Here is a 23,600-nt window from a genome sequence, read left to right as displayed (position 1 = left end):
CTAGGCCAAACTCCCGGCCCCTCCTCCTCTTCTTTTTTTGTGCTAGTACTGGGGCTTGAATTCAGGACCTGCGCACCATCCCTTAGCTATTGTGTTCAATGCTGGCACTCTACCCCTTGAACCACAGCTCCACTTCCAGTTTTTAGCTGGTTTACTGCAGATGAGGGTCTCATGGATTTTTCCTGCCCAGATTGACTTTGAATCCTCAGTTCTGAGCCTCTTGTAGCTTAGTGGTAGAGTGCTTGCCTAGCATTCATGAAATCCTGGGTTTGATTCCTCAGTACCACATAAACAGAAAAAGCCAGAAATGGTTCTGTGGCTCAAAATGGTAGAGTGCTAGCCTTGAGCAAAAAGAAGCTCAGGGACAGTGACCAAGCCCTGAGTTCAAGCCCCAGGAATAGAAAAAAAAATTACAGGCATGAACCACCAGGACCCTAACCATTTTCTTAACTGCACTGAGCTATCAATATTTTCTTTTCTGGAATTACCAGCTTCAACTCAGGGCTCTGTGCTTGCTTAGCTGGGCTCAGAGCTCTCTACCCCTTTAACCCTGATACTTTTTTTTGAGGGGGGGGATAAGGGGTCTTGTTTATAGCCTAGCCTAGGCCATAATTTTTCTATCACCATATCCAACTTGTTATTACTTGGGATGGGTGGGACGGGGTTTCTCATGATTTTTTTGCCCAGTTTTGCCTGGAATCTTGATCCTCTTGATTTCTTTTTTTTTTTTTTTTTTTTGCCAGTCCTGGGCTTGAGCTCAGGGCCTGAGCACTGTCCTTGGACTTTCTCAAGGCTAGAGCTCTACCACTTGAGCCTCAGCACCACTTCCAGCTTTTTTGTATGTATGTGGTACCAAGGAATCGAACCTGGGTCTTAGCGCATGCTAGGCAAGCACTTTAACCACTAGGCCAAACTCCCAGCCCGATCCTCTTGATTTCTAATTCCTGCTAGGATTACAAATGTGAGCCAGTGTGACTTGATTATCAGTTTTCTTTTAAGAGCTCTAGCTCCTACATCTATGAATACCAAAGTCATGTCTGTGGTTGACTGTTCTTTAACCTGACAATAGTCTTTGAGTAACTCAACAACTCTCATGGTTCCAGTTACTACCCATTGACTCACGATCTTAATCACCAACCATCGGAATGTCTGGAAGATCTTCCTTAGTTGATTGTCTAATAATTCAAATTTGGGATGTTCATCAACACATACATACATCATTAATTTCAGTTTATTTTTTAAGCCTCATTCAGAAATTGATCTACCCTAGAAAAATCTTAGCTAAGTTTGGAACAGATCTGTACTCTCCAAAACAGTCCTAGTATAGAATATCTTAATTATGCAATGATATTGTTGATGCTATTACATGAATAGTTCTTCAGTACATCTTCAGTACTGCATTGCAAGCTTCTCAGGAGAGGGGTGATATTGAACTCCCTCTAAAAAATGCCCAGGACCTACCATAGTGCTTGACACATGGTAGTCACTCCATAAATGCTTGCTACATAATAATGAGTCACATTTCAGGGATAATCTACTGACAACATACAAACTTAAAGGAGAGAGAGAAAGACTACAAAAAACAAAACTGTAGTGGATAACTTCAGTAGAAAAGAAAAACAAACTAAGAAAAGTTTATAGGAATAAAAAGAAAGGAATGGACGGGAAATAGTTTGCTATGATAATAAGAACAGAATTGGTTAAAGAGTAAACTGAGGTAAAAGACGAAAATAAGAGGTAAAATGAATTATCTCTAGGAAAAAAAACAAGATACTGTGTACAATGCCATTTGGAATAACTGTAAAGTATTCTATACCTTTCCAGCATTTTTTAAAATGGGTGGTTAAGCTGGGCGTGGTGGCTCATGCCTGTAATCCTAGCTACTAAGGAGGCTGAGATCTGAGAATGGTGGTTAAAAGCCAGCCTGAGCACTAAGATCTGTGAGATTCTTATCCCCAGTTAACCACCAGAAAACTGGAAGTGGCGCTGGCCTCAAGAGGTAGGGTGGTAGTCTTGAGCTGAGGAGCTCAGGGATAACACCCAGGCCCAGAGTTCAAGCCCCACAACCACCACCACCATCAAAATAATAAAATAAAATAAAATGGGTGGTTAAATGGCCTAAGAATTGAATTTCTGTGGTGATCTTTAAAATCCAAAGAGATCTATCATGTGATGGTAGTTATAGAAATGGAATGTTAAATGTTTATCTGTATATTCTCCCCACTTTGCTTATCTTAGCTTCCTCATTTATTGAAGTTGGATAAAACTGTAGGCCTTTGATATACTAAACTTATCAGTACAGTATTTAGCATAATTATTTACAGGCCTTGCCATGCTCAAATAAGATATTCTGAAGTTTCACAACTCCTATCATTGCCTATAATTACATGCAAGTATTAAACAGAGACTGAGGTTTGGCTGCTGAGAGGATAAAAACTTCTTCCTGATGTTGCAGAGCTCACATCAGGCTTGTTGGTGTGATACAAATGTTAGTGAAAAACAAGCTGCCTAAGATGTTTATAGTGTGCTAGGGCTGCCTTGTGCATCAGCAGGGGAGGGGAAGGTTAGAGAAGAGAAAGTTCCCAATCTGCGTGTAGTGCTTCCTCCTGAAGGAGGGCAATGTGGCAATGTGGAGCACAGAGGAAGGCTGAGCTCAGGGAAAATGAAATCAGGTGAGATGAAGAAAGGCACGATTCCTTAGGGTTACTTGCAAGGAGTTTACCTGATTCATGATGGAAAATTTCCTCCCAATTCTGTTGTCTGGCAGCCGAAAACCCTTCTTTCTCATACCATCTTCTGACTCTGACTTAAACACCTTCTCAGGATCTCCTTTCTCCTCCCCTTCAGAGAGCTCCTTTTGCTTTCTCTTCTTTCTTCTGTTACGTCTTTCCTTGGCACTCTTTGAACTGAGCTTAGAAATTTCAGAAGAGCTCCGTGGGGAGCCAACACCATCTTCACCTTCTTCTTCAATGGCATCTTCTGAGACGGTGCCTGCAGATGTGGCCATTGCAGCAGCCTAGGAAAGGGGCCATAGCAACAAAGCAGGTTACAAGCTTTACCAGAGGCCACCCAAGACAGCCAATTATTAAGGACCACTTCTTTTCCATAGACAGAGAAAGGGAGGGAATCCCTGACTAAGGAGGATGTTGTCAGGCAGGGTGCCTCTCTTTTCAAGGTGAAATTGCATACAGCCCAAAGTGATTACAGCAGAACCAGTGGTGAGCACTTTGATGTATCCTCTGGATATTTCAGGTAAGAACCTAGATGCCCTCTTAGTACCAAAAGAAATCTTCTGCACAATTCTGGAAATGTAAGCTAAGATACTATATTCTAGTTGGATGTCAATGGTTCATGCCTATAATCCTAGCTACTCAGGAGGCTGATATCTGAGAATTGAGGTTCAAAGCCAGTCCAGGCAGGAAAAATCTATGAGACTCTCATCTCCAATTAACTACAAAAAGCTGGAAATGGTGATCAACTAACCTTGAATAAAAACAAGCTCAGAGACAGGCCCTAAGCTCAAGCCCCAAGACTGGCACAAGAAGAAGAAGAGGAGGAGGGGGGGGAAGAGGAGGAGGAGACTACATTCTGTATTTTGAGGCCAACAATGTTAAAAGCATATATATATACATATATATGTATATATATATGTATATATATATGGATAAAGATTAGAAGATTGTGTTAAAATAATGGAATCACATTTATTTTTCAGCTCCACTTTAATATTTTCTCTATATCATCTTTTTAATTAGAAATAATACTATATGACTACAAAGAATCCCTTACGGGGATTCAGATGTTTTTCTCAACAAAAAGTCCATGCTTGGGGCTGGAAGTATAGCTCAGTGGTAGAGCACATGTTTAGTCCCCAACAATAAAATAAATAACCAAACAAATAAAAGATGAAGTAGTATATAAAGTACATTGGTCACTTTTTCCTTCCTAGTCGTCCTATAAACTGAACACTGCAGAACTGAATCTTAACAAGGGCAATTAGATGGCGCTTTAGTCACCTGGGCTGGGAGAAAAGCCTGTTGCAAAGAATCACAAACCTGTGCTTCTTCCTGTTGCTTCTTAAGTTGCTCCAACATTGCTTTGAACTCAGCCTCTTTTTGTTCTGCCTCCTCTAGTGTTGCCTGATTCTGTTCTTCATAAGCCATGGCCACCACAGCCAAGATCAAGTTCACCAGATAGAAGGAGCCCACAAAGATGACCAAGACGAAGAAGATCATGTACGTTTTTCCAGCTGCTCGTAAGGTCTACAAAGACAACGCATTTAGTAAGTCGCTTGTATCAAATTAGGTAGGTTGAAACACCCACGGACCTAGTTCCTCTGTAGAGGCACACTTACAATCTGAATAGGTAGTGCTTACTACTGAACACTGAGCATCTCCAGGGGTGAATGGAATTCCTTACGTTAACTCACACTAAGCAGCAGTGGTATGTCCCATCTACTGAGGGGGAAAAATGTCTCCTACCTACTTCTTCATGAAAAATGCCTTTTTTAAAAAAAATGAAAAAAGTTTTGAGCTTAAGAATTACATTTGATTTCATCTTCAGCTGGTTCTAAAATGAGTGCAAAGAAAAAGAATATACAACTCATTGATCTACTGGTCCTCCAAGGATATTAATAGACAAATTTCATCTTTGGGATTAGGTCAGAAAGTCCCCATTTTAAGTGATATCCCTTTGTGGCCTTTTGCAATAAGATGACTTAAGGGGAAAAAAGGAAAAAGACTCCTGTTTCTTTCACTAAAACAATAAATGAACATCACAGAAGAAGTGGGTTTTAGATTATGTGAATACCACTAATTATGGAGTTTTCATCTTTATTCTTTTAATGAAAAGTATTTAAATGTTTCATATGCAAGAGTCTAACCTTTGAGAACTTCAGGCTGACAGAAAAGTAAGGACAGAAGCTTTCCTTAGAGGTTCCCTCATGTGCTAAGGCAAGGGAAGCATTTTTATTCTCAAACTAAACAAATATTGCCAAATATCAGAGTCAAGTAGAAAACTATGAATTGTGATGGGATTTCTTTCCTTCTTTCTTTCCTTCCTTCCTTCCTTCCTTCCTTCCTTCCTTCCTTCCTTCCTTCCTTTCTTCCTTTCCTTCTTTTTGCCAGTCCTGGGCTTGATCTCAGGGCTTGAGCACAGTGGGCTTTCCTCAAGGCTAATACTCTACCACTTGAGCCACAGCACCACTTCTGGCTTTTCTATGTATGTGACAGCGAGGAATCAAACCTGGTCTTCGTGTATGCTAGGCAAGCATTCTACCACTAGGCCAAACTCCCGGCTGCTGTGATGGGATTTCTAAGCTGGAAGAGCTTTAGCAATCTACACTAACTTGCCCCATAATAGCCAGCAAAATTAAAAGTTTATGCCAGTCTTCAATGCAGCCCAACAGAAAGATATTGACTATATTTGTACATGCACAACCTGCCTGAACAAGTCCAAATGTGCTTCAACCCTCAAAATGCTGATACATTAGACTTCAAGGTCTTTATGTCAAGTATAGTGCCAAGTACAAAAAAGGTCTATTATTTTTTAAACTGATTCCCTATGGATAAATGCTGCTGATGGTGAAACAGCAGATCTTCAGGACAGGTAGAGTCTGGCAAGGCTGTAAGTAATTCTGTATGTGACTGAGTATTCAAGAGAAAAGAGTGAGAATTGGGTGCATTCACTAAGCCACTCCTCAGATCCTGCTTTATTAAGGTCCTCACCAACAGTCTCTCATACAGGATGTGCCCAACCCACACATAGCTTCTTGTACACTCTATCACCAAAGAAAAAGTATAGATTCTTACCAATTGATACAAATTTTCCCAATAATCCTGGGTCATAAGGCGAAATAATGCCAGGAAGGCCCAGCTAAAAGTGTCAAAGCTTGTATAACCATAATTGGGGTTCCTTCCTGCTTTCATACACTGGTATCCCTCTGGGCATTGCCTGAAGAAAGAAAGGGAAATACAGAGGTTTCCACATAATCTCACCAAGTCATTCTCTTGAAGAACATAAACAACATAAATCTACCTACTCCATGATCTTGGAGATAGGAAATGGCCATCTATAAGGCAGGCCAATAAATCAGATAGGAAGTAGGAATTAAGTAGGATGTAGCCAGTCAATTTCTACAGAGAGCCTAGAATCAGAATCACTTGGCATATCCCTTAAAGATGCAGAGTCCTGGGCTCGGTGCTGGTGGCTAATACCTGTAGTCCTAGCTCATCCCTAGTCTCAACTGACACTGAGATCTGAGGATTATGGTTCAAAGCCACTTCCGGCAGGAAAGGCTATGAGATTCTTATCTCCAATTAATTACCTAAAAACCACGAATAGAACTGTGGCTAAAAGTGGTAGAGCACCAGCCTTGAGCAAAAAAGCATATAAGGATAGTGCCCAGGCCCTGAGTTCAAGCCCCACAACCAAACAAACAAACAAAAAAAGTAGAGACCCATGTTCTATCTAAAACCCAGGTACTGAAAGTTTTGGATAGTTGAAATCTACAAAGCCATATTTTAAAGAGATATGCTATATAATTTTATGAATGTTAAAATATGAAAACCATGTATATCAATTTACAAATCAATCGAATCCATTATAGCTTTTATCCCAAATGACAAATACCTCAAAAGTTCTTCTTGGTTATTTCTGTTCTTTTGACACTAACAGTGACAAGCTGGAGATTTTGGCACCCCCTTAAGTTATTACCACGTCTGCTTTTAGACCCACCTGATAATTGCTTTCTTTCTTCAATATGTAATTTAAATGGATTGGGCTGGAATTGTGGCTCAAGGGATAGAGTGTCTGTCTGGAAAGTGCAAGACTCTGAGTTTAAGCCCCAGTACCACTATTGGGGCATTCAGTTCTAATATACTTTAAATAATGACAATATACTTAGAATAACAACCAATATATTGGTCTTGAGAACCAAAATAGTCTACATAATGAGCAATCAACAGCTATTTACAAAGAACTTTCATGTGTGTTCAAAACTGGCTCCTTGCAGTAAGGTCTGTGAGGAAGAAAAGGCCTGGTTTATTAAGTCTATTTCATGAATGAAAGAAACGGAGACTCAGAAAGGTTAAATGCCTTAGCAAAGGTTTTAAAACTAGAAGTAGCAGAACCAGCATTCAAATCTTAGGTTGTTATCTATTTTATCCCCCATGCTGTCAGGTCCAGCACATTTCTGGGTCATGGGATGCTCAACTATCATCATGAAAATGACCTTGTTCTATATGCTAAGATGGAATGGAGCAAGTGTGTAAATCTGTAAGCTATTTAGTATTACATATTTTTCCTTATCCTTTTATATTTTTGATTTTAGCTTCAGACTCTAGGTGGTACAATCACCATTAGTAAAATGTCAATTTTGAATCTGAGTCAAGCATTAGGTCAGACCCATTTGCAAAGTCTATTATATGAGTACAAAGAAATGTGAAAATATTGTCCATTTTGACCCAACTAATAATAGGCACATTATTTTAAGGAAGAAGAAAATTAGGTGAGCTACTTACCCAGCATCAGAACTGTTCCCACAGAGTAAAGGTTCCAGCATGCCAGGAACTGTGTAAAAATTTGCTAGAAGAGTGTGAAGAGGCAGGAAATGAATAGGTAGATTTAAGTGAGTGAGAGAATAAAGTTACACTGTTCCTAACTCATCCTAGCAGAAACAGCTATTGATTTAAGCTCATATAAATCTTTCCAACAGCAGTGAAAGCTGATGAGAATTCCTTCCCATTATAGACACTCACAAAAAGTGCTACCCTAAGGCCCTTGATGCAATGTTCATTGTACTAGCACTTGACTTCCACCAGAACTTCCGATCTCTACATCAGATTCTGGCACTTGAATCAAAGTTGCTGAGTTCTTCATTCCTTTAGATAACTTTAATCTTCTATCCTTATACTTTAATTTCATCAAAATATTCTAGTTACCATATCATTTTTAATTAGAAGGCATGCATCTCTGACATCTTCATTGCAGTATTTTCTAATGGCCATGAAACTGACTTTATTTCTCAGGAGTTACGCATGGTACTATTGCTAACTTTTACATGAATTAATAGAAATACCAGTGCATCAACTTTTCCTCATTAAAAGCCAAGGACTTTAGTTCCTTAAATACAATTATTAAGAATACATGGACAGGAGCAACTGGGTACTTTGGAGACTGCCTGACTTCTTAGACTAGATAGATTACGTATGTCTCACTAGTATTAAGCAAGCTTGGATTTCATAGGCATATTCCGAACTAAATTTTTTAAACGCTCAAGTATCACAACAAGGGAAAGAATTTATATCAAACTTCCAAGCTTAAATGTTAAAGCATGTGAAAGTGATCTAGGTTTTTTTTCTTCTCTAAGGATTTATGTGACTGTGGAGAGGCAGAAATGAGAGAACACTGATGTCTGAGGGCATCTGAACACAATTCTGCTTCAAGAAAAGAGAATGTCTTTCCAATTCCATTACAGGCCTATCTAATTTGAAGCCCAGTGGTTGCTTCTGACTCCATAAACTAGGGACAGGCTTTTCCTCTTGCAGGGGAGGGGCCACCTACTTTTATTGTTGATATATTCTTCCCAATCAAAGCCCTTGGTGCCATTTTCAAGATAGCTCTCATTGAAGTTTATAGGCCACACGACACACTTGTTTCGCAGGTTCCCCATGAACAGCTGCAGTCCAATCAGGGCAAAAACACTCAGGCAGAACACTGTCAGGATCATCACATCTGACAGCTTCTTCACAGACTGAATAAGGGCACCCACGATTGTCTTCAAGCCTATGGAGATAGAGCCCCCAGAACCAAAATCACTGGAAGTCCCCTTCACCTCCCACAGCCTCCCTCTTAGCCCCAGCCACTGTCTCAATCACAGCACCTCCCCTGAATCATGGTTCTGCAACCTTACACCATGAGGGTAACAATGGGTCAGTAGAAGTACCAGTTTCTATCTGTCCATTGTTAAGCTGATACTTTTTGTTGCTGTTGTTGTTGGTTTGGGGGCTGTACCTGAGCTTTTTCCCCTCAAAGGTGGTGTTCTACCACTCAGAGCCACAGCTCCACTTCACATTTTCTAGTGGTTACTTGGAGTTAAGAGTCTTACAGACTTTCTGGTCCAGAGGCTGGCTTTGATACTTCTCAAAAAGCAAAAGAAAGCTTCTTCATGAACATGTGGTTCCTTTCTCCCATGATGTACTTTCCTGTTCAGACTACTTTTTAGCCCTCAAAATGAACCAAGTTCTGTCCCTCCTCAGGGCCTTCACACATGTTGTTCCCTCTGCTTGGATGCTTTCTTCCCCCCTTGTCCTACTTGTCTACTCCTCCTTAACTTTCCAATACTTTGTGGAGTAAATACCATTTCCTCCAGAAGGTTTCCTTGCCTTTCTAAGGCTTCTCCCTCCCTTACTAATTGTCAGTATCTTAGTAGCACCTCATACTTTCCTTTGTAGAACTTCTCACAGATGTAAACCATTCTTTTTTTTTTTTTTGCCAGTCCTGGGCTTGAGCTCAGGGCCTGAGCACTGTCCTTGGACTTTCTCAAGGCTAGAGCTCTACCACTTGAGCCTCAGCACCACTTCCGGCTTTTTTTTTTTCTATATGTGGTACTGAGGTATTGAACCCGGGCCTTCATGCATGCTAGGCAAGCACTTTAACCACTAGGCCAAACTCCCGGCTCCTGTAAACCATTCTTAATGCCTGTCTTGTTCAAAGTTCTATCTATAAAGCCTAACCTACAGTAAATATTTGTTGAATAGACAAATGGAAAAATCAAGGATTAAGGAGATTTCGGGCCGAAGAGGGAACTACTTGATCATTTAAAAGGCAACAAGAAGTAGGGAAGTATAGTTATACTCCCCCACTCCCAGCTATGAAAATGCCAATGTATTGAAAATGCTAATTATTCTCAACCCAGTATTTATAGCTTGCCTTCCCATTTAAAAATACACTTTTTGTGTACCACACACATGCCCTGATTGCTACAGTGACCTTTGTTCTATCCTAGATTTAAAACCAAAAAGATTTGCAGTTCCTTTTGACTTAGTTTTTTTGTTTTTGTTTTTTGCCAGTCCTGGGCTTGGGCTTAGGGCCTGAGCACTACCCTTGGGCTTTCTCAAGGCTAGAGCTCTACCACTTGAGCCACAGCACCACTTCCAGCTTTTTTTTATGTATGTGGTTCCGAGGAATTGAACCCAGGTCTTTGTGCATGCAAGGCAAGCACTCTACCACTAGGCCAAACTCCAGGTCCCTTAATTTAGGTTTTTTTAAATACAGAACACTGGTTCAAATTTACACTTGAAGAAGATAGCTTTCTGGATATCACAGAAAATATCGGTAACAGTAAGACATACTGTTTGGGTCAAAATCAGTCTACATGAGGCTCTCCTTGGAATGCCTGATATTAGGTTATTACATAGCCCACAAAACAGTGATACTCCTGGTGGCTACAGTCCCAGGATGAGCAAGAGGCAGACAGGCAGTGAGCTTTGACACACAAGCCTCAGGTAAGATCTAGTCCCTGCACAGTTTCTGAAGGCAAGAATATGAGGATAAAATTCAAAGGAATCTTGATCTCACCTTGAAGGTGTGCTTGTGTGGATCATCATTAAACTTAACTATATGATACAACTAACCTCAGGATCTCTCCGTTTACTCATCTTTAAAATGGAGATTCAGTAAGGCTAGAATAAATGGGTTAAGTAGCTCAATGGTAGTGTTTGCCTAGCATACACAAAGCCTTGGGTTCTATTCTAGGCACTCACAATAGTAATCATCATCATCATCATCAACAACAACAATAACAACAACAATAAATAAAATGGATATATAGGTGAATCTCATAGCACATGCAAGGATTAAGCAAGATTCATATAACACATTAACTGAAGCATTTAGTAAATGACTCAAATATTAACCATTATTGTCTAACTCTAAACTTTCTAATCTATAAATTGTTGTGAGGCTTAATCAAGACAATGAAGATAGGGGCCGGGAGTTTGGCCTAGTGGTAAAGTGCTTGCCTAGCATGCACGAAGACCCGGGTTCAATTCCTTGGTACCACATACATAGAAAAAAGCTGGAAGTGGTGCTGAGGCTCAAGTGGTAGAGCTCTAGCCTTGAGAAAAGTCCAAGGATAGTGCTCAGGCCTGAGCTCAAGCCCAGGACTGGCAAAAAAAAAAAAAAAGACAATGAAGACAAAGCATATATACTACAATGCTTGGCACTCAGTACTTGACAGCTATCATTAGTATCCATATTTTACTCCTCAAAGAGACCTGGCTGGGAAATGCCAGTGCTCATAGCTAACCTCACATAATGGTGATCTAATGAGTGGTATAGCTCTTGTACTGCTGTATATTGAAAATAACCGCTACTATTGGCTGGGAGTTTGGCTTAGTGGTAGAGTGCATGCCTAGCATGCAAGCAAGACATAGGTTCGATTCCTCAGTACCACATACATAGGAAAAGCCGGAAGTGGGCTGTGGCTCAAGTGGTAGAGCTATAGCCTAGAGAAAATCCAAGGACAATGCTCAGGTCCTGAGTTCAAGCCCCATGCCTGGACAAAAAAAAAAAAAAAAAAAAAAAAAGAAAGAAAAGAGCCACTACTTTAAAATTTTCAAAGTTAAGCCCAACAAATTTTGTATCTGAGCCAAAGAGCAGTAAACGGTTGGTAGAAGGCAGTTAATAATGTTTTTTGTTTAGCAGAGTGGTCTCTGGAGATGGTAGCACTGAAGGGATTAGGAAGAGCTTGCCTGGGCTCCAGAGACAGGATATTCTACTCTGATTCTTTTTCAACTCACAGAGTTATGCACAGAGCACTAGATGGATAACCAGAAAGCAGAGACTGTACTCCTGATTAGTGATTATTTACAACCCATTGTGTCTTAGAAAATTTAAGGTCACCTTTTAAAGAGTCCTATTTTCCCAGGTATGGAATATGGATAAACTGCACTATTGGGCAGTGAGCAGAGAAGGAGGAGGCAAAGATCTTCTCTACAAGTCTTTAAAAATAGGACAGAGATGTTTATTTGTTTGAGATTTATCAGTTGAGACTTCACATCATATTTTAAGTGTAAGGAGCCTGGAAAATTATCCTATAACCACACAGCTAGGTAAGAAGGCACTGAAGGAACAAACTGGAAGGCAGCCATCAAGAAGCAAAATGTCCCAGTAAGAATAGCAAAAGTCGTTATTATATTTGGACTAGGTGGGGCAGATCTTTATTGGGTCAACAATTCAGTATTAACTATAAACTATATATATATATATATATGTAACTATAAAGGTCTACTGTTTTCAAACTCAAAGAATGGTTTTATAAGAATATTTAGATGGGTCACTGCAGAATGGTTACAAAATTTCTTTTCCTGGATGTTTTTTCCCCCCATGGTTTTATTTATTATTTACTTGTTTGTTTGTTTTGGTGTCACTCCTGGGATCTGAAGTCAGGGCCTGCATACTGTCCCTAAGTTATTTTGCTGAAGGCTACTGCTCTACCACTAGAACCACAGCTTCACTCCTCAGCTTTTTTGGCAGTTAAGTGGAGATCAGAGTCTCATAGACTCTCCTTCCCAGGCTGGCTTTGAATTATGATTCTCAGATCTCAGCCTCCAAGTAGCTAGGACTACAAGCTTGCGCCACCATACCCAGCTTCCTGGACATTTTTCTTTTTGGTCATGGGGCTTGAACTCAGGGCCTAGACACTGAGTTCCTGAGCTCTTCCACTTAAGCCTAGCATTCTAACACTTTGAGCCACAACTCTACTTACAGTTTTCTGGTGGTTAATGGGAGATGAGAGTCTCAAGGACTTTTCCGCCCAGCTGGCTTTGAACTATGATCCTCAGATCTTAGTCTCTTGACTAGCTAGGATTACAGGCATGAGCCATCAGGGCCTGATGCTTCTGGACTTTTTTTTTTTTAATGAAGAATTTATATAGCCACCTCTTTATAGCCTTTATATACCAGATGGTTATAATTATTTTAACGGAATTGAAGAGTGCTGTAAGCTATAATAAATAAACTAATGGTTTTGTTCTAAATAAATAAGAATTCTTAAAACATATAATTTTAGCATGAGTCTCACCTCATTTTCCGAATGGGAACTCTGAATGATTTTAAGTCCACATAAAGCCAGGAGGTGCAATTATCTGACTCCTTTCTGGGTAAGCTCTCTTTATCCATCCTTGTACAGGTACCTTCTCCTGGCTACAGATGTCAGGGTGGACACCTGTCCTAAATTTAGAGCCTTCCCTACAGGAACGTGGAATATGACAAGAGAAAACTGAGTAATCTTTTTATATGGTGGGACTGGTAATATATAAATCTGTGGGTTCAGCAGCAGAAACAGTGTATCTGTGAAGTAAAGGTATTTAGTATTCAAAGAGAGAGGAAGAGGAAAAAGAGAGATAGAGACAAAGTACTTCCTGGTACTAAGGTTTTCTGTCTCTGCATTTTTGTTCCTACTTGCTTCCAGAGGCCCAAGACCATTCCAGCCTTTGGATTCCCTAAAATACACGTATGCCCTTATACTGCACCCAGAGATGGTCCACTAAGGTATCATGGTTAGTCATGGGCCTCATCATTTCTTAGAGATAGACTTGAATGCTCATAAGCAGCGGGCTTCATATCTCTTTTCCACAAGTTAGATGTCATTGCTGAAGAAATCTGGACACACAAGACCAGAAAGTTAAAAAAAAAATTCCTTCAGTTTTACAAAGTCTGTGGCTTACATCATCTTTCTGGTGAAAATGTGTTTAGCTTTCAAGAAGTTTAAAGTTGGACATGGTGATGATCCCTCTAATTCTAGCTACTTGGGAAGCTGAGATTGTGAGGACTGAAGTTGAGGCCTGGGTAAAGTTTGCAAGACTCTATCTCAACCAATAGCTGGCTACAATGGCATGCATCTGTCATCTCAGCTACTTAAGGATAGTTCAGGCAAAAACAAAGTTCATAACACTCCATTTCAATAGAAGAAGGTGTGTATGGTGGGGGGGGGTGGAGAGAGGAGAGGGAATTGACACACCCATCATTCCAATTATACAAGGAAGTATAAGACAGGAGGACCTAGGTATAGGTACAGGACAAGGCCAAAAGTGAGACTCTGAGAATAACTAGTGCAAAAAGCACTGGAGGTATGGCTCAGCAGCAGGGTGCCAGTGCTGGCAAGTACAAGCCTTGAGTTCAAATCAGTAAAGCAAAACCAAAACAAACAAACCAAAACCTTTAAAAGTACAAATTTAGTTAAAAAATGGTATTCAAAAGCTGGGTGCAGTGGCTCACACCTACTCAGGATACTGAGATCTGAGGATTGCAGTTCAAAGCCAGCCCAAGCACTAAAGTCCATGAGACTCCTATCTCCAATTAACCACCAGAAAACCGGAAGTGGCACTGTGGCTCAAGAGGTAGGGCTGCAGCTTTGAGCTGAAAAGCTCAGGAACAATGCCCAGACCCAGAGTTCAAGTCCCATGACCAAAAAATAAAAAGAAAGAAAAAAAAGAAATGGCATTCAGCTGCTTGTACTGCCTGTATTTCATAGAGATCCAAAGAAACAAATCTTAATTCAGCAAGAATAATTGCTAAATAACATTAACTACTGCTCTGTACAAAGTTTACTACCCAATATACTCATTCAGACCAAGAAGAAAATTAGAAGGCATCAAGGAGGAGATAAGATTGTACAAGTAAAGGACAGCACATGACAGTACACGAGCATTAAACATGTCACTGAACTTGATCCTGGTCTCAGCTCTTCTTCCATGTGACAGCTGTTGTCAACAGCACTTTATGGAGATGATAGCATCATTGCACTCCCTAAGCTCCAGCTCTATAACATCATTGCACTCCCTAAGCTCCAGCTCTACAGTCTCACCAGCAATGGCTGCACAACAGTAAATATATCCAAGCAAAAAGACTCCTCCTACCAAAAACAAGGTCAGCAAGGACAAGAGGGTGATGGTGGAATTTCTGCCTCAATGCTGGGAAGAACTGAAAATGACACTGCTCTGGCTATGAAGGGAAGTTGTCTTGCTTCTATTGGCTCACAATAGCACATGCCAGAACAAGAAAGATACCGACTGAAGACCGATTATCCAAAACAGAGCAGAATGCTCCTTCAAATGACTCCTACACAACAGAGTGTGCAACAGAAGCCACGTGGGGGCTAATTGGACAGCAAGAACTCTTGGAAGAGAATTCCAATATTAACTAGCTTGGTATGTGTCTAAGCAGAAGTTCAAACATTTACTACAAATCCCCCAAAGACAGCTGGATCTACAGTACAAAATGGTCAGCTACCAGAACAATGGTCAGGTGTTTCAGGAATTTGAGAAGCTGGAGAAAGGGTGGCTGCAGTACTCTATTCCTATCTATGTCCAAAGGCACCTCTGGTCCTCTTATTACCTTTCATAATGCCCAGTGATCCACTGAACAAATGAACAAAGTTTCTTAAGGCTCAGAGAAATCAACCATGCATATTAGGATCTAAGTCTTCCAACAGCATCCTGATTGTAAACTGTAAATAAGTTAATTCACCTTCCCAGGTTCATAGCTCAGATTGAGAAAGTTAAGTGGTTTGAAGCAAACTGAGTTAATTTCTCTACAAAATTAATATTAGAACAGGCCTTAGTAACAGTCTCAAGCAGTCTTCAGCCAAGGGGAAAGAATAGCTTCCCAGTTCCCTGAATCTGGCCAGGGCCCAGGCAAGTCCCAGGAGTACAGAAGAACCTTCTTACACTTTTTGTTGCATATACAATTCTCACAATGGTAGTTCTTAAAGGTTTGTCAGATCCAGAATAATTTGAAGGAGATTCTTGGGGCCCATAGATTCATTTACTTGAGGCCAGATTCACATGAAGTGTGACCAAAGATGAGATGGATCAATAGGGCAGTGTGAATCTTAAGTGCTTTCTACTTAAGAACATAGTTAAAATTCAGTTACCTTTCCCTAAGAACTAACATGAGAGAAGAAGTACAAAAGCAACAAAATGAATAACTCAAAAACTTAAAAAGAAACAAAATGAGTCTGAATAAAGTCTAAAAACATTTGTTCCATCCTCTACACTGGGCAGCTGTACTTTGCCACATTCAAAACTACACATTTAAAGAAAATGCTTTCTTTGTGAATACTAGGGTGGGAAAGAGAAGGGCCATCATTTTACTCCATTTGTTAGGAGTGAAAGTAATAGAAATGAAAGGAGGGAATTAAGATATACCAGAGACTGAAAAAAAAAAACAAGAGACAAAAAAAATCAAGAAATAACACTAAAGAGAGTGAGAACGAATTAAATCAGTAGTGGTGTGCAGTAGGTAAGGAATGCTCTGGGACAGTCACTGAAATGATGGAAATGAGAAGGAACTGGCATGTTCCACTCTCCTGATAGGGCTCTTCAGCTCAAGGCTACCACCTTACTCCTTGAGCCACACAGCTACTTCCAGTTTTCTACTGGTTAATTGGAGATAAGGCTCTCACGGTCTTCAGTGTTGGGGCTGGCTTTGAACTGCGATCCTCAGATTTCAGCTTCCTGAGTAACTAGGATTATAGGCATGAGCTATTGTACCCCATTAAGAGGAAACATTTGACAGTCACTTAGAAGCATTGGCACTTAGAAGCTCACTTTTCTGCCTAAGCCTAACATGGTTTTTATTTTATTTTATTTAGGCAGAATATTTCAATTCCAAGTTGAATCTGGCCACTTAATGCCAAAACACATTTCAACAGAGAATATGTGTACTCTGTCATTCAAGTTGGAGACTCTGAAGCAAAAAGGAAACCACAAGTGATACACTTCTAGGTATCAATTAGCAAATGCAAAGAGTCAGAATGTGGCTTTGGTCTCTAAGCTACCTAAGGTTTCTGCAGTAAATCTTTTTTTTTTTTTTTCTTTTTTGTTCTACCAGTCCTAGTGCTTGAATGTAGGACCTGAGCACTGGCCTTGAGCTTTCTCAAGTTTAATGCTCTACCACTTGAGCCACAGTACCACTTCTGGCTTTTTCTGTGTATGTGGTACTGAGGAATCAAACCCAGGGCTTGTGCATACTAGGCAAGCACTCTACCACTAGGCCACACTCCTGGCCCAGTAAATCATTTTATATAAAAAGGTTGGAATGAATGCACAACCCTTACTCTCTAATCTTCTGGAACATACAAGGTAAGAAAAATTTTCATAAATTTGGTTATTGGGGAGATCTTGCAGACCCCTAGGGAAGCTCCATCAATTGGCAAAAGCCTATTATGAAATCAGAAACAGCCACATTCTACTGAAGTGATCCATGAGAAAACTCAGTATACAAAATATGGTTTTGAATTTTACTACATGCACTATGTCACAGCCCTATAACACTAGAATCAAATTCACTTCAAATTTCAAGCAAGAGATAAGCCCAGAACAACACATGCTCACATGGTACCCCACCTTGGAAGGAGAACTGGGAAACTGGCAGGTAATACTAAGACAACAGTTGTCTGAGTACATAATAGAAGATTTGGAATTGTATATGGAATTCTCTTCATGACCAAATGATATGATTTTTCTTAATAATTCTAAAAGAGATAGCATGGAAAGCAAAAGGATTAATTGAAAGACATATCTGAATTTAAAAATTGGGTGTTGGTTTTAATGTCTATTAGGAGTAATCCTAGCTACTCAGGAGATTGAGATATAGGAAGCATGATTCAAAGCTAGCCTGGACAGGAAAGTGCATGAGACTCTTATCTTCAATTAACCCCCAAAAAGCTAGAACTAGAGCTGTGGGTCTAGTGGTAGAACACTAGCCTGGAGCAAAAAAAAAAAAAAAAAAAAGCTCAGGGGCAGAACCCAGGCCCTGAATTCAAGCCCCAAGACGAGCACAATAACAACAAAACCAACAAAACCCCTTAATGACAATGACCTATTTTACTATTTTCCATCCCAGTTAGATTCCTAAAGCCAACTGAATCGTGAGTGCTTCTAGAAATAGGAATCTGGGAATCTCTTTCAAACTGTGAAGCTGATGTACAAATCCTGATGTATACTTTTCTTTGGGGCTTATGTTTCTTCTTTATGATAATAACTGCTACTACTGCAATAATTTATGATCATTTCGGTAGGCTAGGTACTGTATTTTACACAAGTTTATGTGTGGGTGTGTGCGCGCGCGTGCGTGCATGTATCAAGCACCAGGGTATTAAATAGCATTATATTAGTCAAGTGTTATCTTATGGAAATGCCCTGGTCAAAAGTTATCCATACTACAGAGATAATGACAGAAGCAATGAGATGAGCTAGGCTAGAGATAGCATCTGCTGCCCCAGTTAGTGAACAGAATGCAGCTTTCCAATTTAATTCTGGAAGAGAAGTTTTGAGATCACAAAAACATAGAGACAGATGCCTCGCAGAGTATGCTGGGGGAAGTGAGCAGAAAACATGGGATCATGACCCAGTACAATGGCTCCTCACACCTCAAATCCCAGCTACTTAGGAGGCAAAGATTGGGAAGATGAAAGTCCAAGGCTAGCCCAAATGAAAAGTTAGCAAAACCCCATTTCAACAAAAACAAACTGGGTATGGTGGTTTGCAGCTATAATCCCAGCTAGGCAGAAGGGATTGGCAGGAGAGTCATGGTCCAACAACATTCAGCCCAAGGGAAAAGTGCAAGACCCTATCAAAAAAAAAAAAAAAGAAAGCAAAAAAGAACTTGGAGTGTAGCATAAGAGATAGAGCTGTCTATCAAGTTCAAGTCACTGAGTTCAAACCCAATACTGCCAAAATGTAATAAAACAACAACAAAAAAAATAGGACCATATTTAAAAGGGGCCAAAAGGAAGAGTGAGAAAAGAAAAAGAAAGTAAAGACTAGCAGTTCAGTTACCTCAGAAAATAAGACAAGGCCTACCTAAGGATTTAACTTTCTTGGGATTCCTGGTAAACTACAATTCAACCCTGGCTCAACCAAGATTTTATTTTGTGCTTTCTCTTGCTGTCTGATATTTATGTAATGCTGAAAGGGAGGTAAGAGACATTTCCCCCACCCTCCCTCCTTTCTCTCTCTCTTTCGGTCTCTGTTTCTTTCCCTCTCTCTATTTTGTGTAAGGGGTTTGAGCTCAGGGCCTTACGCTTGCTTCGTCTGCTTGTGTAGCTAACACTTTACCACGTGAGAAACACCTTCAGGCCAAAGTATTTCTGAGTAATCCATGAGGAGATAAACACATAATCAGAGTAGGATGCTTCTGTATTCTGCATCCCTGTTTCTACAGAACTCTTGTGAAAAGCTTACCTCTAGGAAGTCTTCCTTAAAAACCTGAATGCAACCAAAGTCCAAAAAGCAGCAACATGTATTGCTCTCTGCCATTGTATAGCCTTTGGCTGTCAAGACTAGTTGAATATTTTTCCTTCCAGATGTTGTGACTGATCTTTAGAAAGGTAAGTATTAAACAGCTGCAATGATTTAAATTAAGGGATCCTAACCTGGGGTCCATGGATAGGCATCAGGGAGGGTCTATGACCTTTCATCTGAGACTCACAGGTATCTAAAACTTTCAAAAGGTTAAGAACCGCTGCACTGGGCTAGCTCAACCAGGACCAAAAGGAAAAGGGCAACAACAAATTTTAAAGATATTGGTAAACATCTTCCTCTCATCCCATTCCCTGATTCCTTAAGTTTCTGTATTTTTTGTTTGTATCTTATCTTACCTTTGGTTTTGAAAATCAGCACCTGAACAAGCTTTCACTGGGATTGATGTTCAAGAATATCCCTGAGCATACGCATAGTAGATGTTTACTGGCTCTCACTCTAGTGAAACAGACAGCAATCTCACATGATAAGCGGAGATCATTAAAATTCTGCTCGACAACTCCAAGGATCTTAAATTTGTCTATAATTCTGGACTAGTTAACTATGTAGATCTCTTTTTTGGTAAAATAATCCCAGTAACAGTAAAAGCATAATAATTTACAGTAACAGTCAAAGAATAATTGAATAACATTCCATCAGCAAACCATGCTACAGGAAGCCTAGAGTCACAAGCAATGGAATAATGGCAAATGTTAAACTTACTGTAATTCCATGAGGCTAGGATTCAAATGATTTATATATACAAAGAGACAACTAGCTCTATGATTATTTTTTCCCAGATACTATAAAATCCAAAGGATTCTTAAGCATGTGCTTTTCAAAAGCATGGATGGAAAAAGAGCTGCATGCCTGGCAAGCACGATCAGAGAAAATTGCTTGGGTCCAAACGGCCGTTCCAGAGGCTGTCTCCCAACATGCAGAATGCAAGGCCATATCAATTGTGCTGACATCAGTTTAGAATGTGGTGGACAAAATGAATGGAGGGAAAGAGGAGATGCAGCAAAGTCAATTCTGTGCACACATTTTCTCACCTGGAATTACAGAGATAGTTTTCAAAGCTCGGAGAACCCTGAATGTTCTCAGCGCTGAGACATTGCCCAGGTCCACAAACTCTGTCACATATCTGTAGTAAGGGAGGTCACACACAGACACAAATGACAAACACAAACACAAACACAAACACCAAAGGAAAAAAACAAAACCACAACAAAACAAAAAGTACAATACGTCACGTCAGGGCCCTAACCCAACACCTAACACCAACCCCGGGCCATCTTACCTGGGATTACCGAAATAGTTTTCAAAGCCCTCAGTACCCTGAAAGTGCGTAGAGCTGAAACATTGCCTAGGTTTACAAACTCTGTTATATACCTGCAGAATCAAACCAAAGTTAACTTGTAATGGTACCACTGGGTGAGAGTTTGGGGATGGGGAGGGGGAGGAAGGGTCTTATATACAAGTTAGGATTTCATTTATTTCCCTGGAAAAGAAAAAAAAATTCAAGATATAAACATTTAAAGAGGATGTCTTTAAAAAATATATTGGGCAAGGAGAATTCAAAAGTATCTTTGAAAGAACTGATAAAATCAGGAAGTTCTAATCAGCATCAGGACTAAGAATGACTTCACTGCCACACTGCCAGGAGGTATCAAAGGCTATCCCTAAGTTTTGGGAGCAATTTGTTTCTTTCTTTCTTTCTTTCTCTCTCTCTCTCTTTCTTCCTTTTCTTCCTTCCTTCCTTCTTTCTTCCTTTCTTTCCTTTCCTCTTTCTTTCCTTCTTTCTTTCTCTCTTTCTCTCTCTCTTTCTCTATCTATCTATCTATCTATCTATCTATCTATCTATCTATCTATCTATTTATCTATCTTTTTGCCAGTCCTGGGGCTTGAACTCAGGTCCTGGGCACTGTCCTTGGGCTTTTCTCAAGGCTAGAGCTCTACCACTTGAGCCACAGAATCACTTCCAGCCTTTTCTGTGCATGTAGTATGGAGGAATTGAACCCAGGATTTCATGTATGCTAGGCAAGCACTCTACCACTAGGCCATGCTCTCAGCCCCTTGGGAGCAATTTCTGAAGAAACAGAGACAAAGTGCTGCAGCAAGAGCCCCGTAAAAATAAGCTTACATTAAAGAAGCCCCCTATTTGACAATGGCAAAAAGGCCTCAATGGCTGATACATGACTCCGAAAGCTGTAGGCATGTATTTACAATGAAGTTTTACCCCATGCCAGACAAAAGTGGGCTTAGGAAAATCCAGGTCTTGAGATCAGAGCAAATACGGGGTCAAGTGTACATTTTATCACATCTAGCAAGAGACACTTTTAAATGCATACTAATGTATCTCTCATAATGCTGGAAAGCTAGAAATTACCTTTATATAACAGAAAGTCTGTTTAATTTTAAAATATTCAGTGCATATCACTGAGTCATACTTCACAGTGGAACTGCATCTTTCCACCTGATGCTCAGGCCCTCCCTCCCTCCCTCTCCCTCTTTCTCTCTCTCTCTGTCAGTCATGGGACTTGGAGTCTGAGCCTGGGCACTGGGAGCTGTCACTGAGCTCTTCAGCTCAAGGCTACTGTCCTATCCCTTGAGCCACAGCACCACATCCGGCTTTCTAATGGTTAACTGGATATAAAAGTCTCACAGTCTTTAGTGCCCAGGCTGGCTTTGAGATCCTCAGATCTCAGTCTCCTGAGTAGCTGGGATTGCAGGTGTAAGCCACCACGCCCAGCTTTTTAGACCCATTCTTTTGCAAACAATCTCTCCTTCTCACACATTTCCAGGCACAAACGCACACACAAACACACACAAAACCTATACACTGAGCTGGAGGTGTAGCCTGTCTTGTAAGTGCAAGATCTTGAGTTCAAACCTCAGTATCCCAGAAAAATAATTAATCCTTCCTATCAAATAATAACAATAAAAAAACTCTGAAGTTTGCGATTCTAGTTAGTGATTCTTCAGGAAGAGTAATGGTCAGTATCTTGCTTCATTAAAAAGAAAAAACAAGCTTGGTGTCATCAGTAGGTCTTAAACTCAGCCTCGTACTTTTGCTTTGCTTTTTCCATTCAAGGCTGGCATGTTACCACTTGAGCCACAGCTCCAAATTAGAAATAAAGAGTCTCACAGACCTTTCTGCCTAGGCTGGCTTTGAATCAAGATCTCAGTCTCCTAGTCTCTCAAGTCTTGCTAGAATTATAGGCATTACTGGTACCTGGTTTGCTTCATATTTTGACTCTAAAATGTACTCCTGGCCAGCTTCATTAAATCACATGTGTTATGCATGTGATCGTGCTTTGATCTTAGATTCCTGGGAGGCTAAAGGTAGGACTACAGACTAAGGCCAGCCCCAGGCAAAAATGCAGGATTCTAACTGAAAAAATAACAGTGAAAGTAAAAAGGGCTGATGGTGTAGCTCAAGTTGTAGAGGATTTGCCTGGCCTGCCAAATGCAAGACCCTAAGCTCAAAACCAAAAAACAAAACACATGTGACCAGACATTACCAAAAAATACTTTTAGCTGAAGGTTTATGCATAAAATACTTCAAGGTCAGGTGCTGGGTCAGTTATTCTGGAGGTAAAGATGAGGAAAGCCACGATTCAAGACCAGCCCCAACAAAAACTTAGTGAGACTCCTCAATCAACAAGCCAGGCGTGGTGCTATATGCCCATCACTCCAGATAAGAGGTTAGCCCTAAGCAAAAAGTGAGTCCCTACTCACTTTGTGGGGGGGAACTATAGAAAAAAAAAGGGTACAAGTGGCACACTGCTCTGACTAACAAGCATGAGGTTCTAAACTCAACCCTAGTACCACCATAACAGTCTTCACAGAGGCCCCCTACTGATGGGTATACAAACCTTGGCTGATGTCACAGGGCTAATAAAAAATGAGGTTTATCCTTAGGAAATCACTGCCTATTTTCCCTCCCAGTCTTAGCATGAATACACTGCTGAAAAAAAAAATCAGATGTCCTCATAAACAAGAACCACAGGCAAATGCTCATGTCTTGACGTGGTTATCCAGTAATTGTAAATCTCTGAGCTCACCAACTCACACAACAATCAGGCAAACATACCCAGTGACTATCCCCATACATGCATGACCACACTCAGAAAAACCAATAAAGTGCAGAACTTACGCCATCATGATGACACTGAAATCTAACCAGTTCCATGGGTCCCGTAAGAAGGTAAAGCCATCTATGCAGAAACCTCTTGCAATGATTTTCACTAGTGATTCAAATGTATAAATCCCTGTGAATGTGTACCTGTC

General features: G+C 40.3%; 1 protein-coding gene across 4 annotated transcripts in view; it reads right to left on the bottom strand.

The window, feature by feature from the left end:
- Scn8a (sodium voltage-gated channel alpha subunit 8) overlaps positions 1-23,600 on the bottom strand; it is a 116,152-nt gene that overhangs the window by 66,238 nt on the left and 26,314 nt on the right. For 2 of the 4 annotated variants that reach the window (XM_090325960.1, XM_090325966.1), the window contains exons 4-10: positions 23,467-23,595; positions 20,608-20,699; positions 8,563-8,784; positions 7,521-7,584; positions 5,811-5,952; positions 4,056-4,262; positions 2,723-3,016 (exon numbers count right to left, since the gene is read on the bottom strand). In XM_090325960.1, the coding sequence (XP_090182086.1) occupies positions 2,723-3,016; positions 4,056-4,262; positions 5,811-5,952; positions 7,521-7,584; positions 8,563-8,784; positions 20,608-20,699; positions 23,467-23,595 (1,150 nt within the window). Of the gene's footprint in view, positions 1-2,722; positions 3,017-4,055; positions 4,263-5,810; positions 5,953-7,520; positions 7,585-8,562; positions 8,785-20,359; positions 20,452-20,607; positions 20,700-23,466; positions 23,596-23,600 lie in introns of all 4 variants that reach the window. The other 2 variants (XM_090325952.1, XM_090325975.1) reach the window with 1 other exon arrangement.

The sequence above is a fragment of the Megascapheus bottae genome, chromosome 2 (assembly GCF_031878675.1).
Source record: "Megascapheus bottae isolate mThoBot1 chromosome 2, mThoBot2.hap1, whole genome shotgun sequence".
Taxonomy (NCBI): Eukaryota; Metazoa; Chordata; class Mammalia; order Rodentia; family Geomyidae; genus Megascapheus; species Megascapheus bottae.
This window is presented reverse-complemented; position numbering and strand designations above follow the sequence as displayed.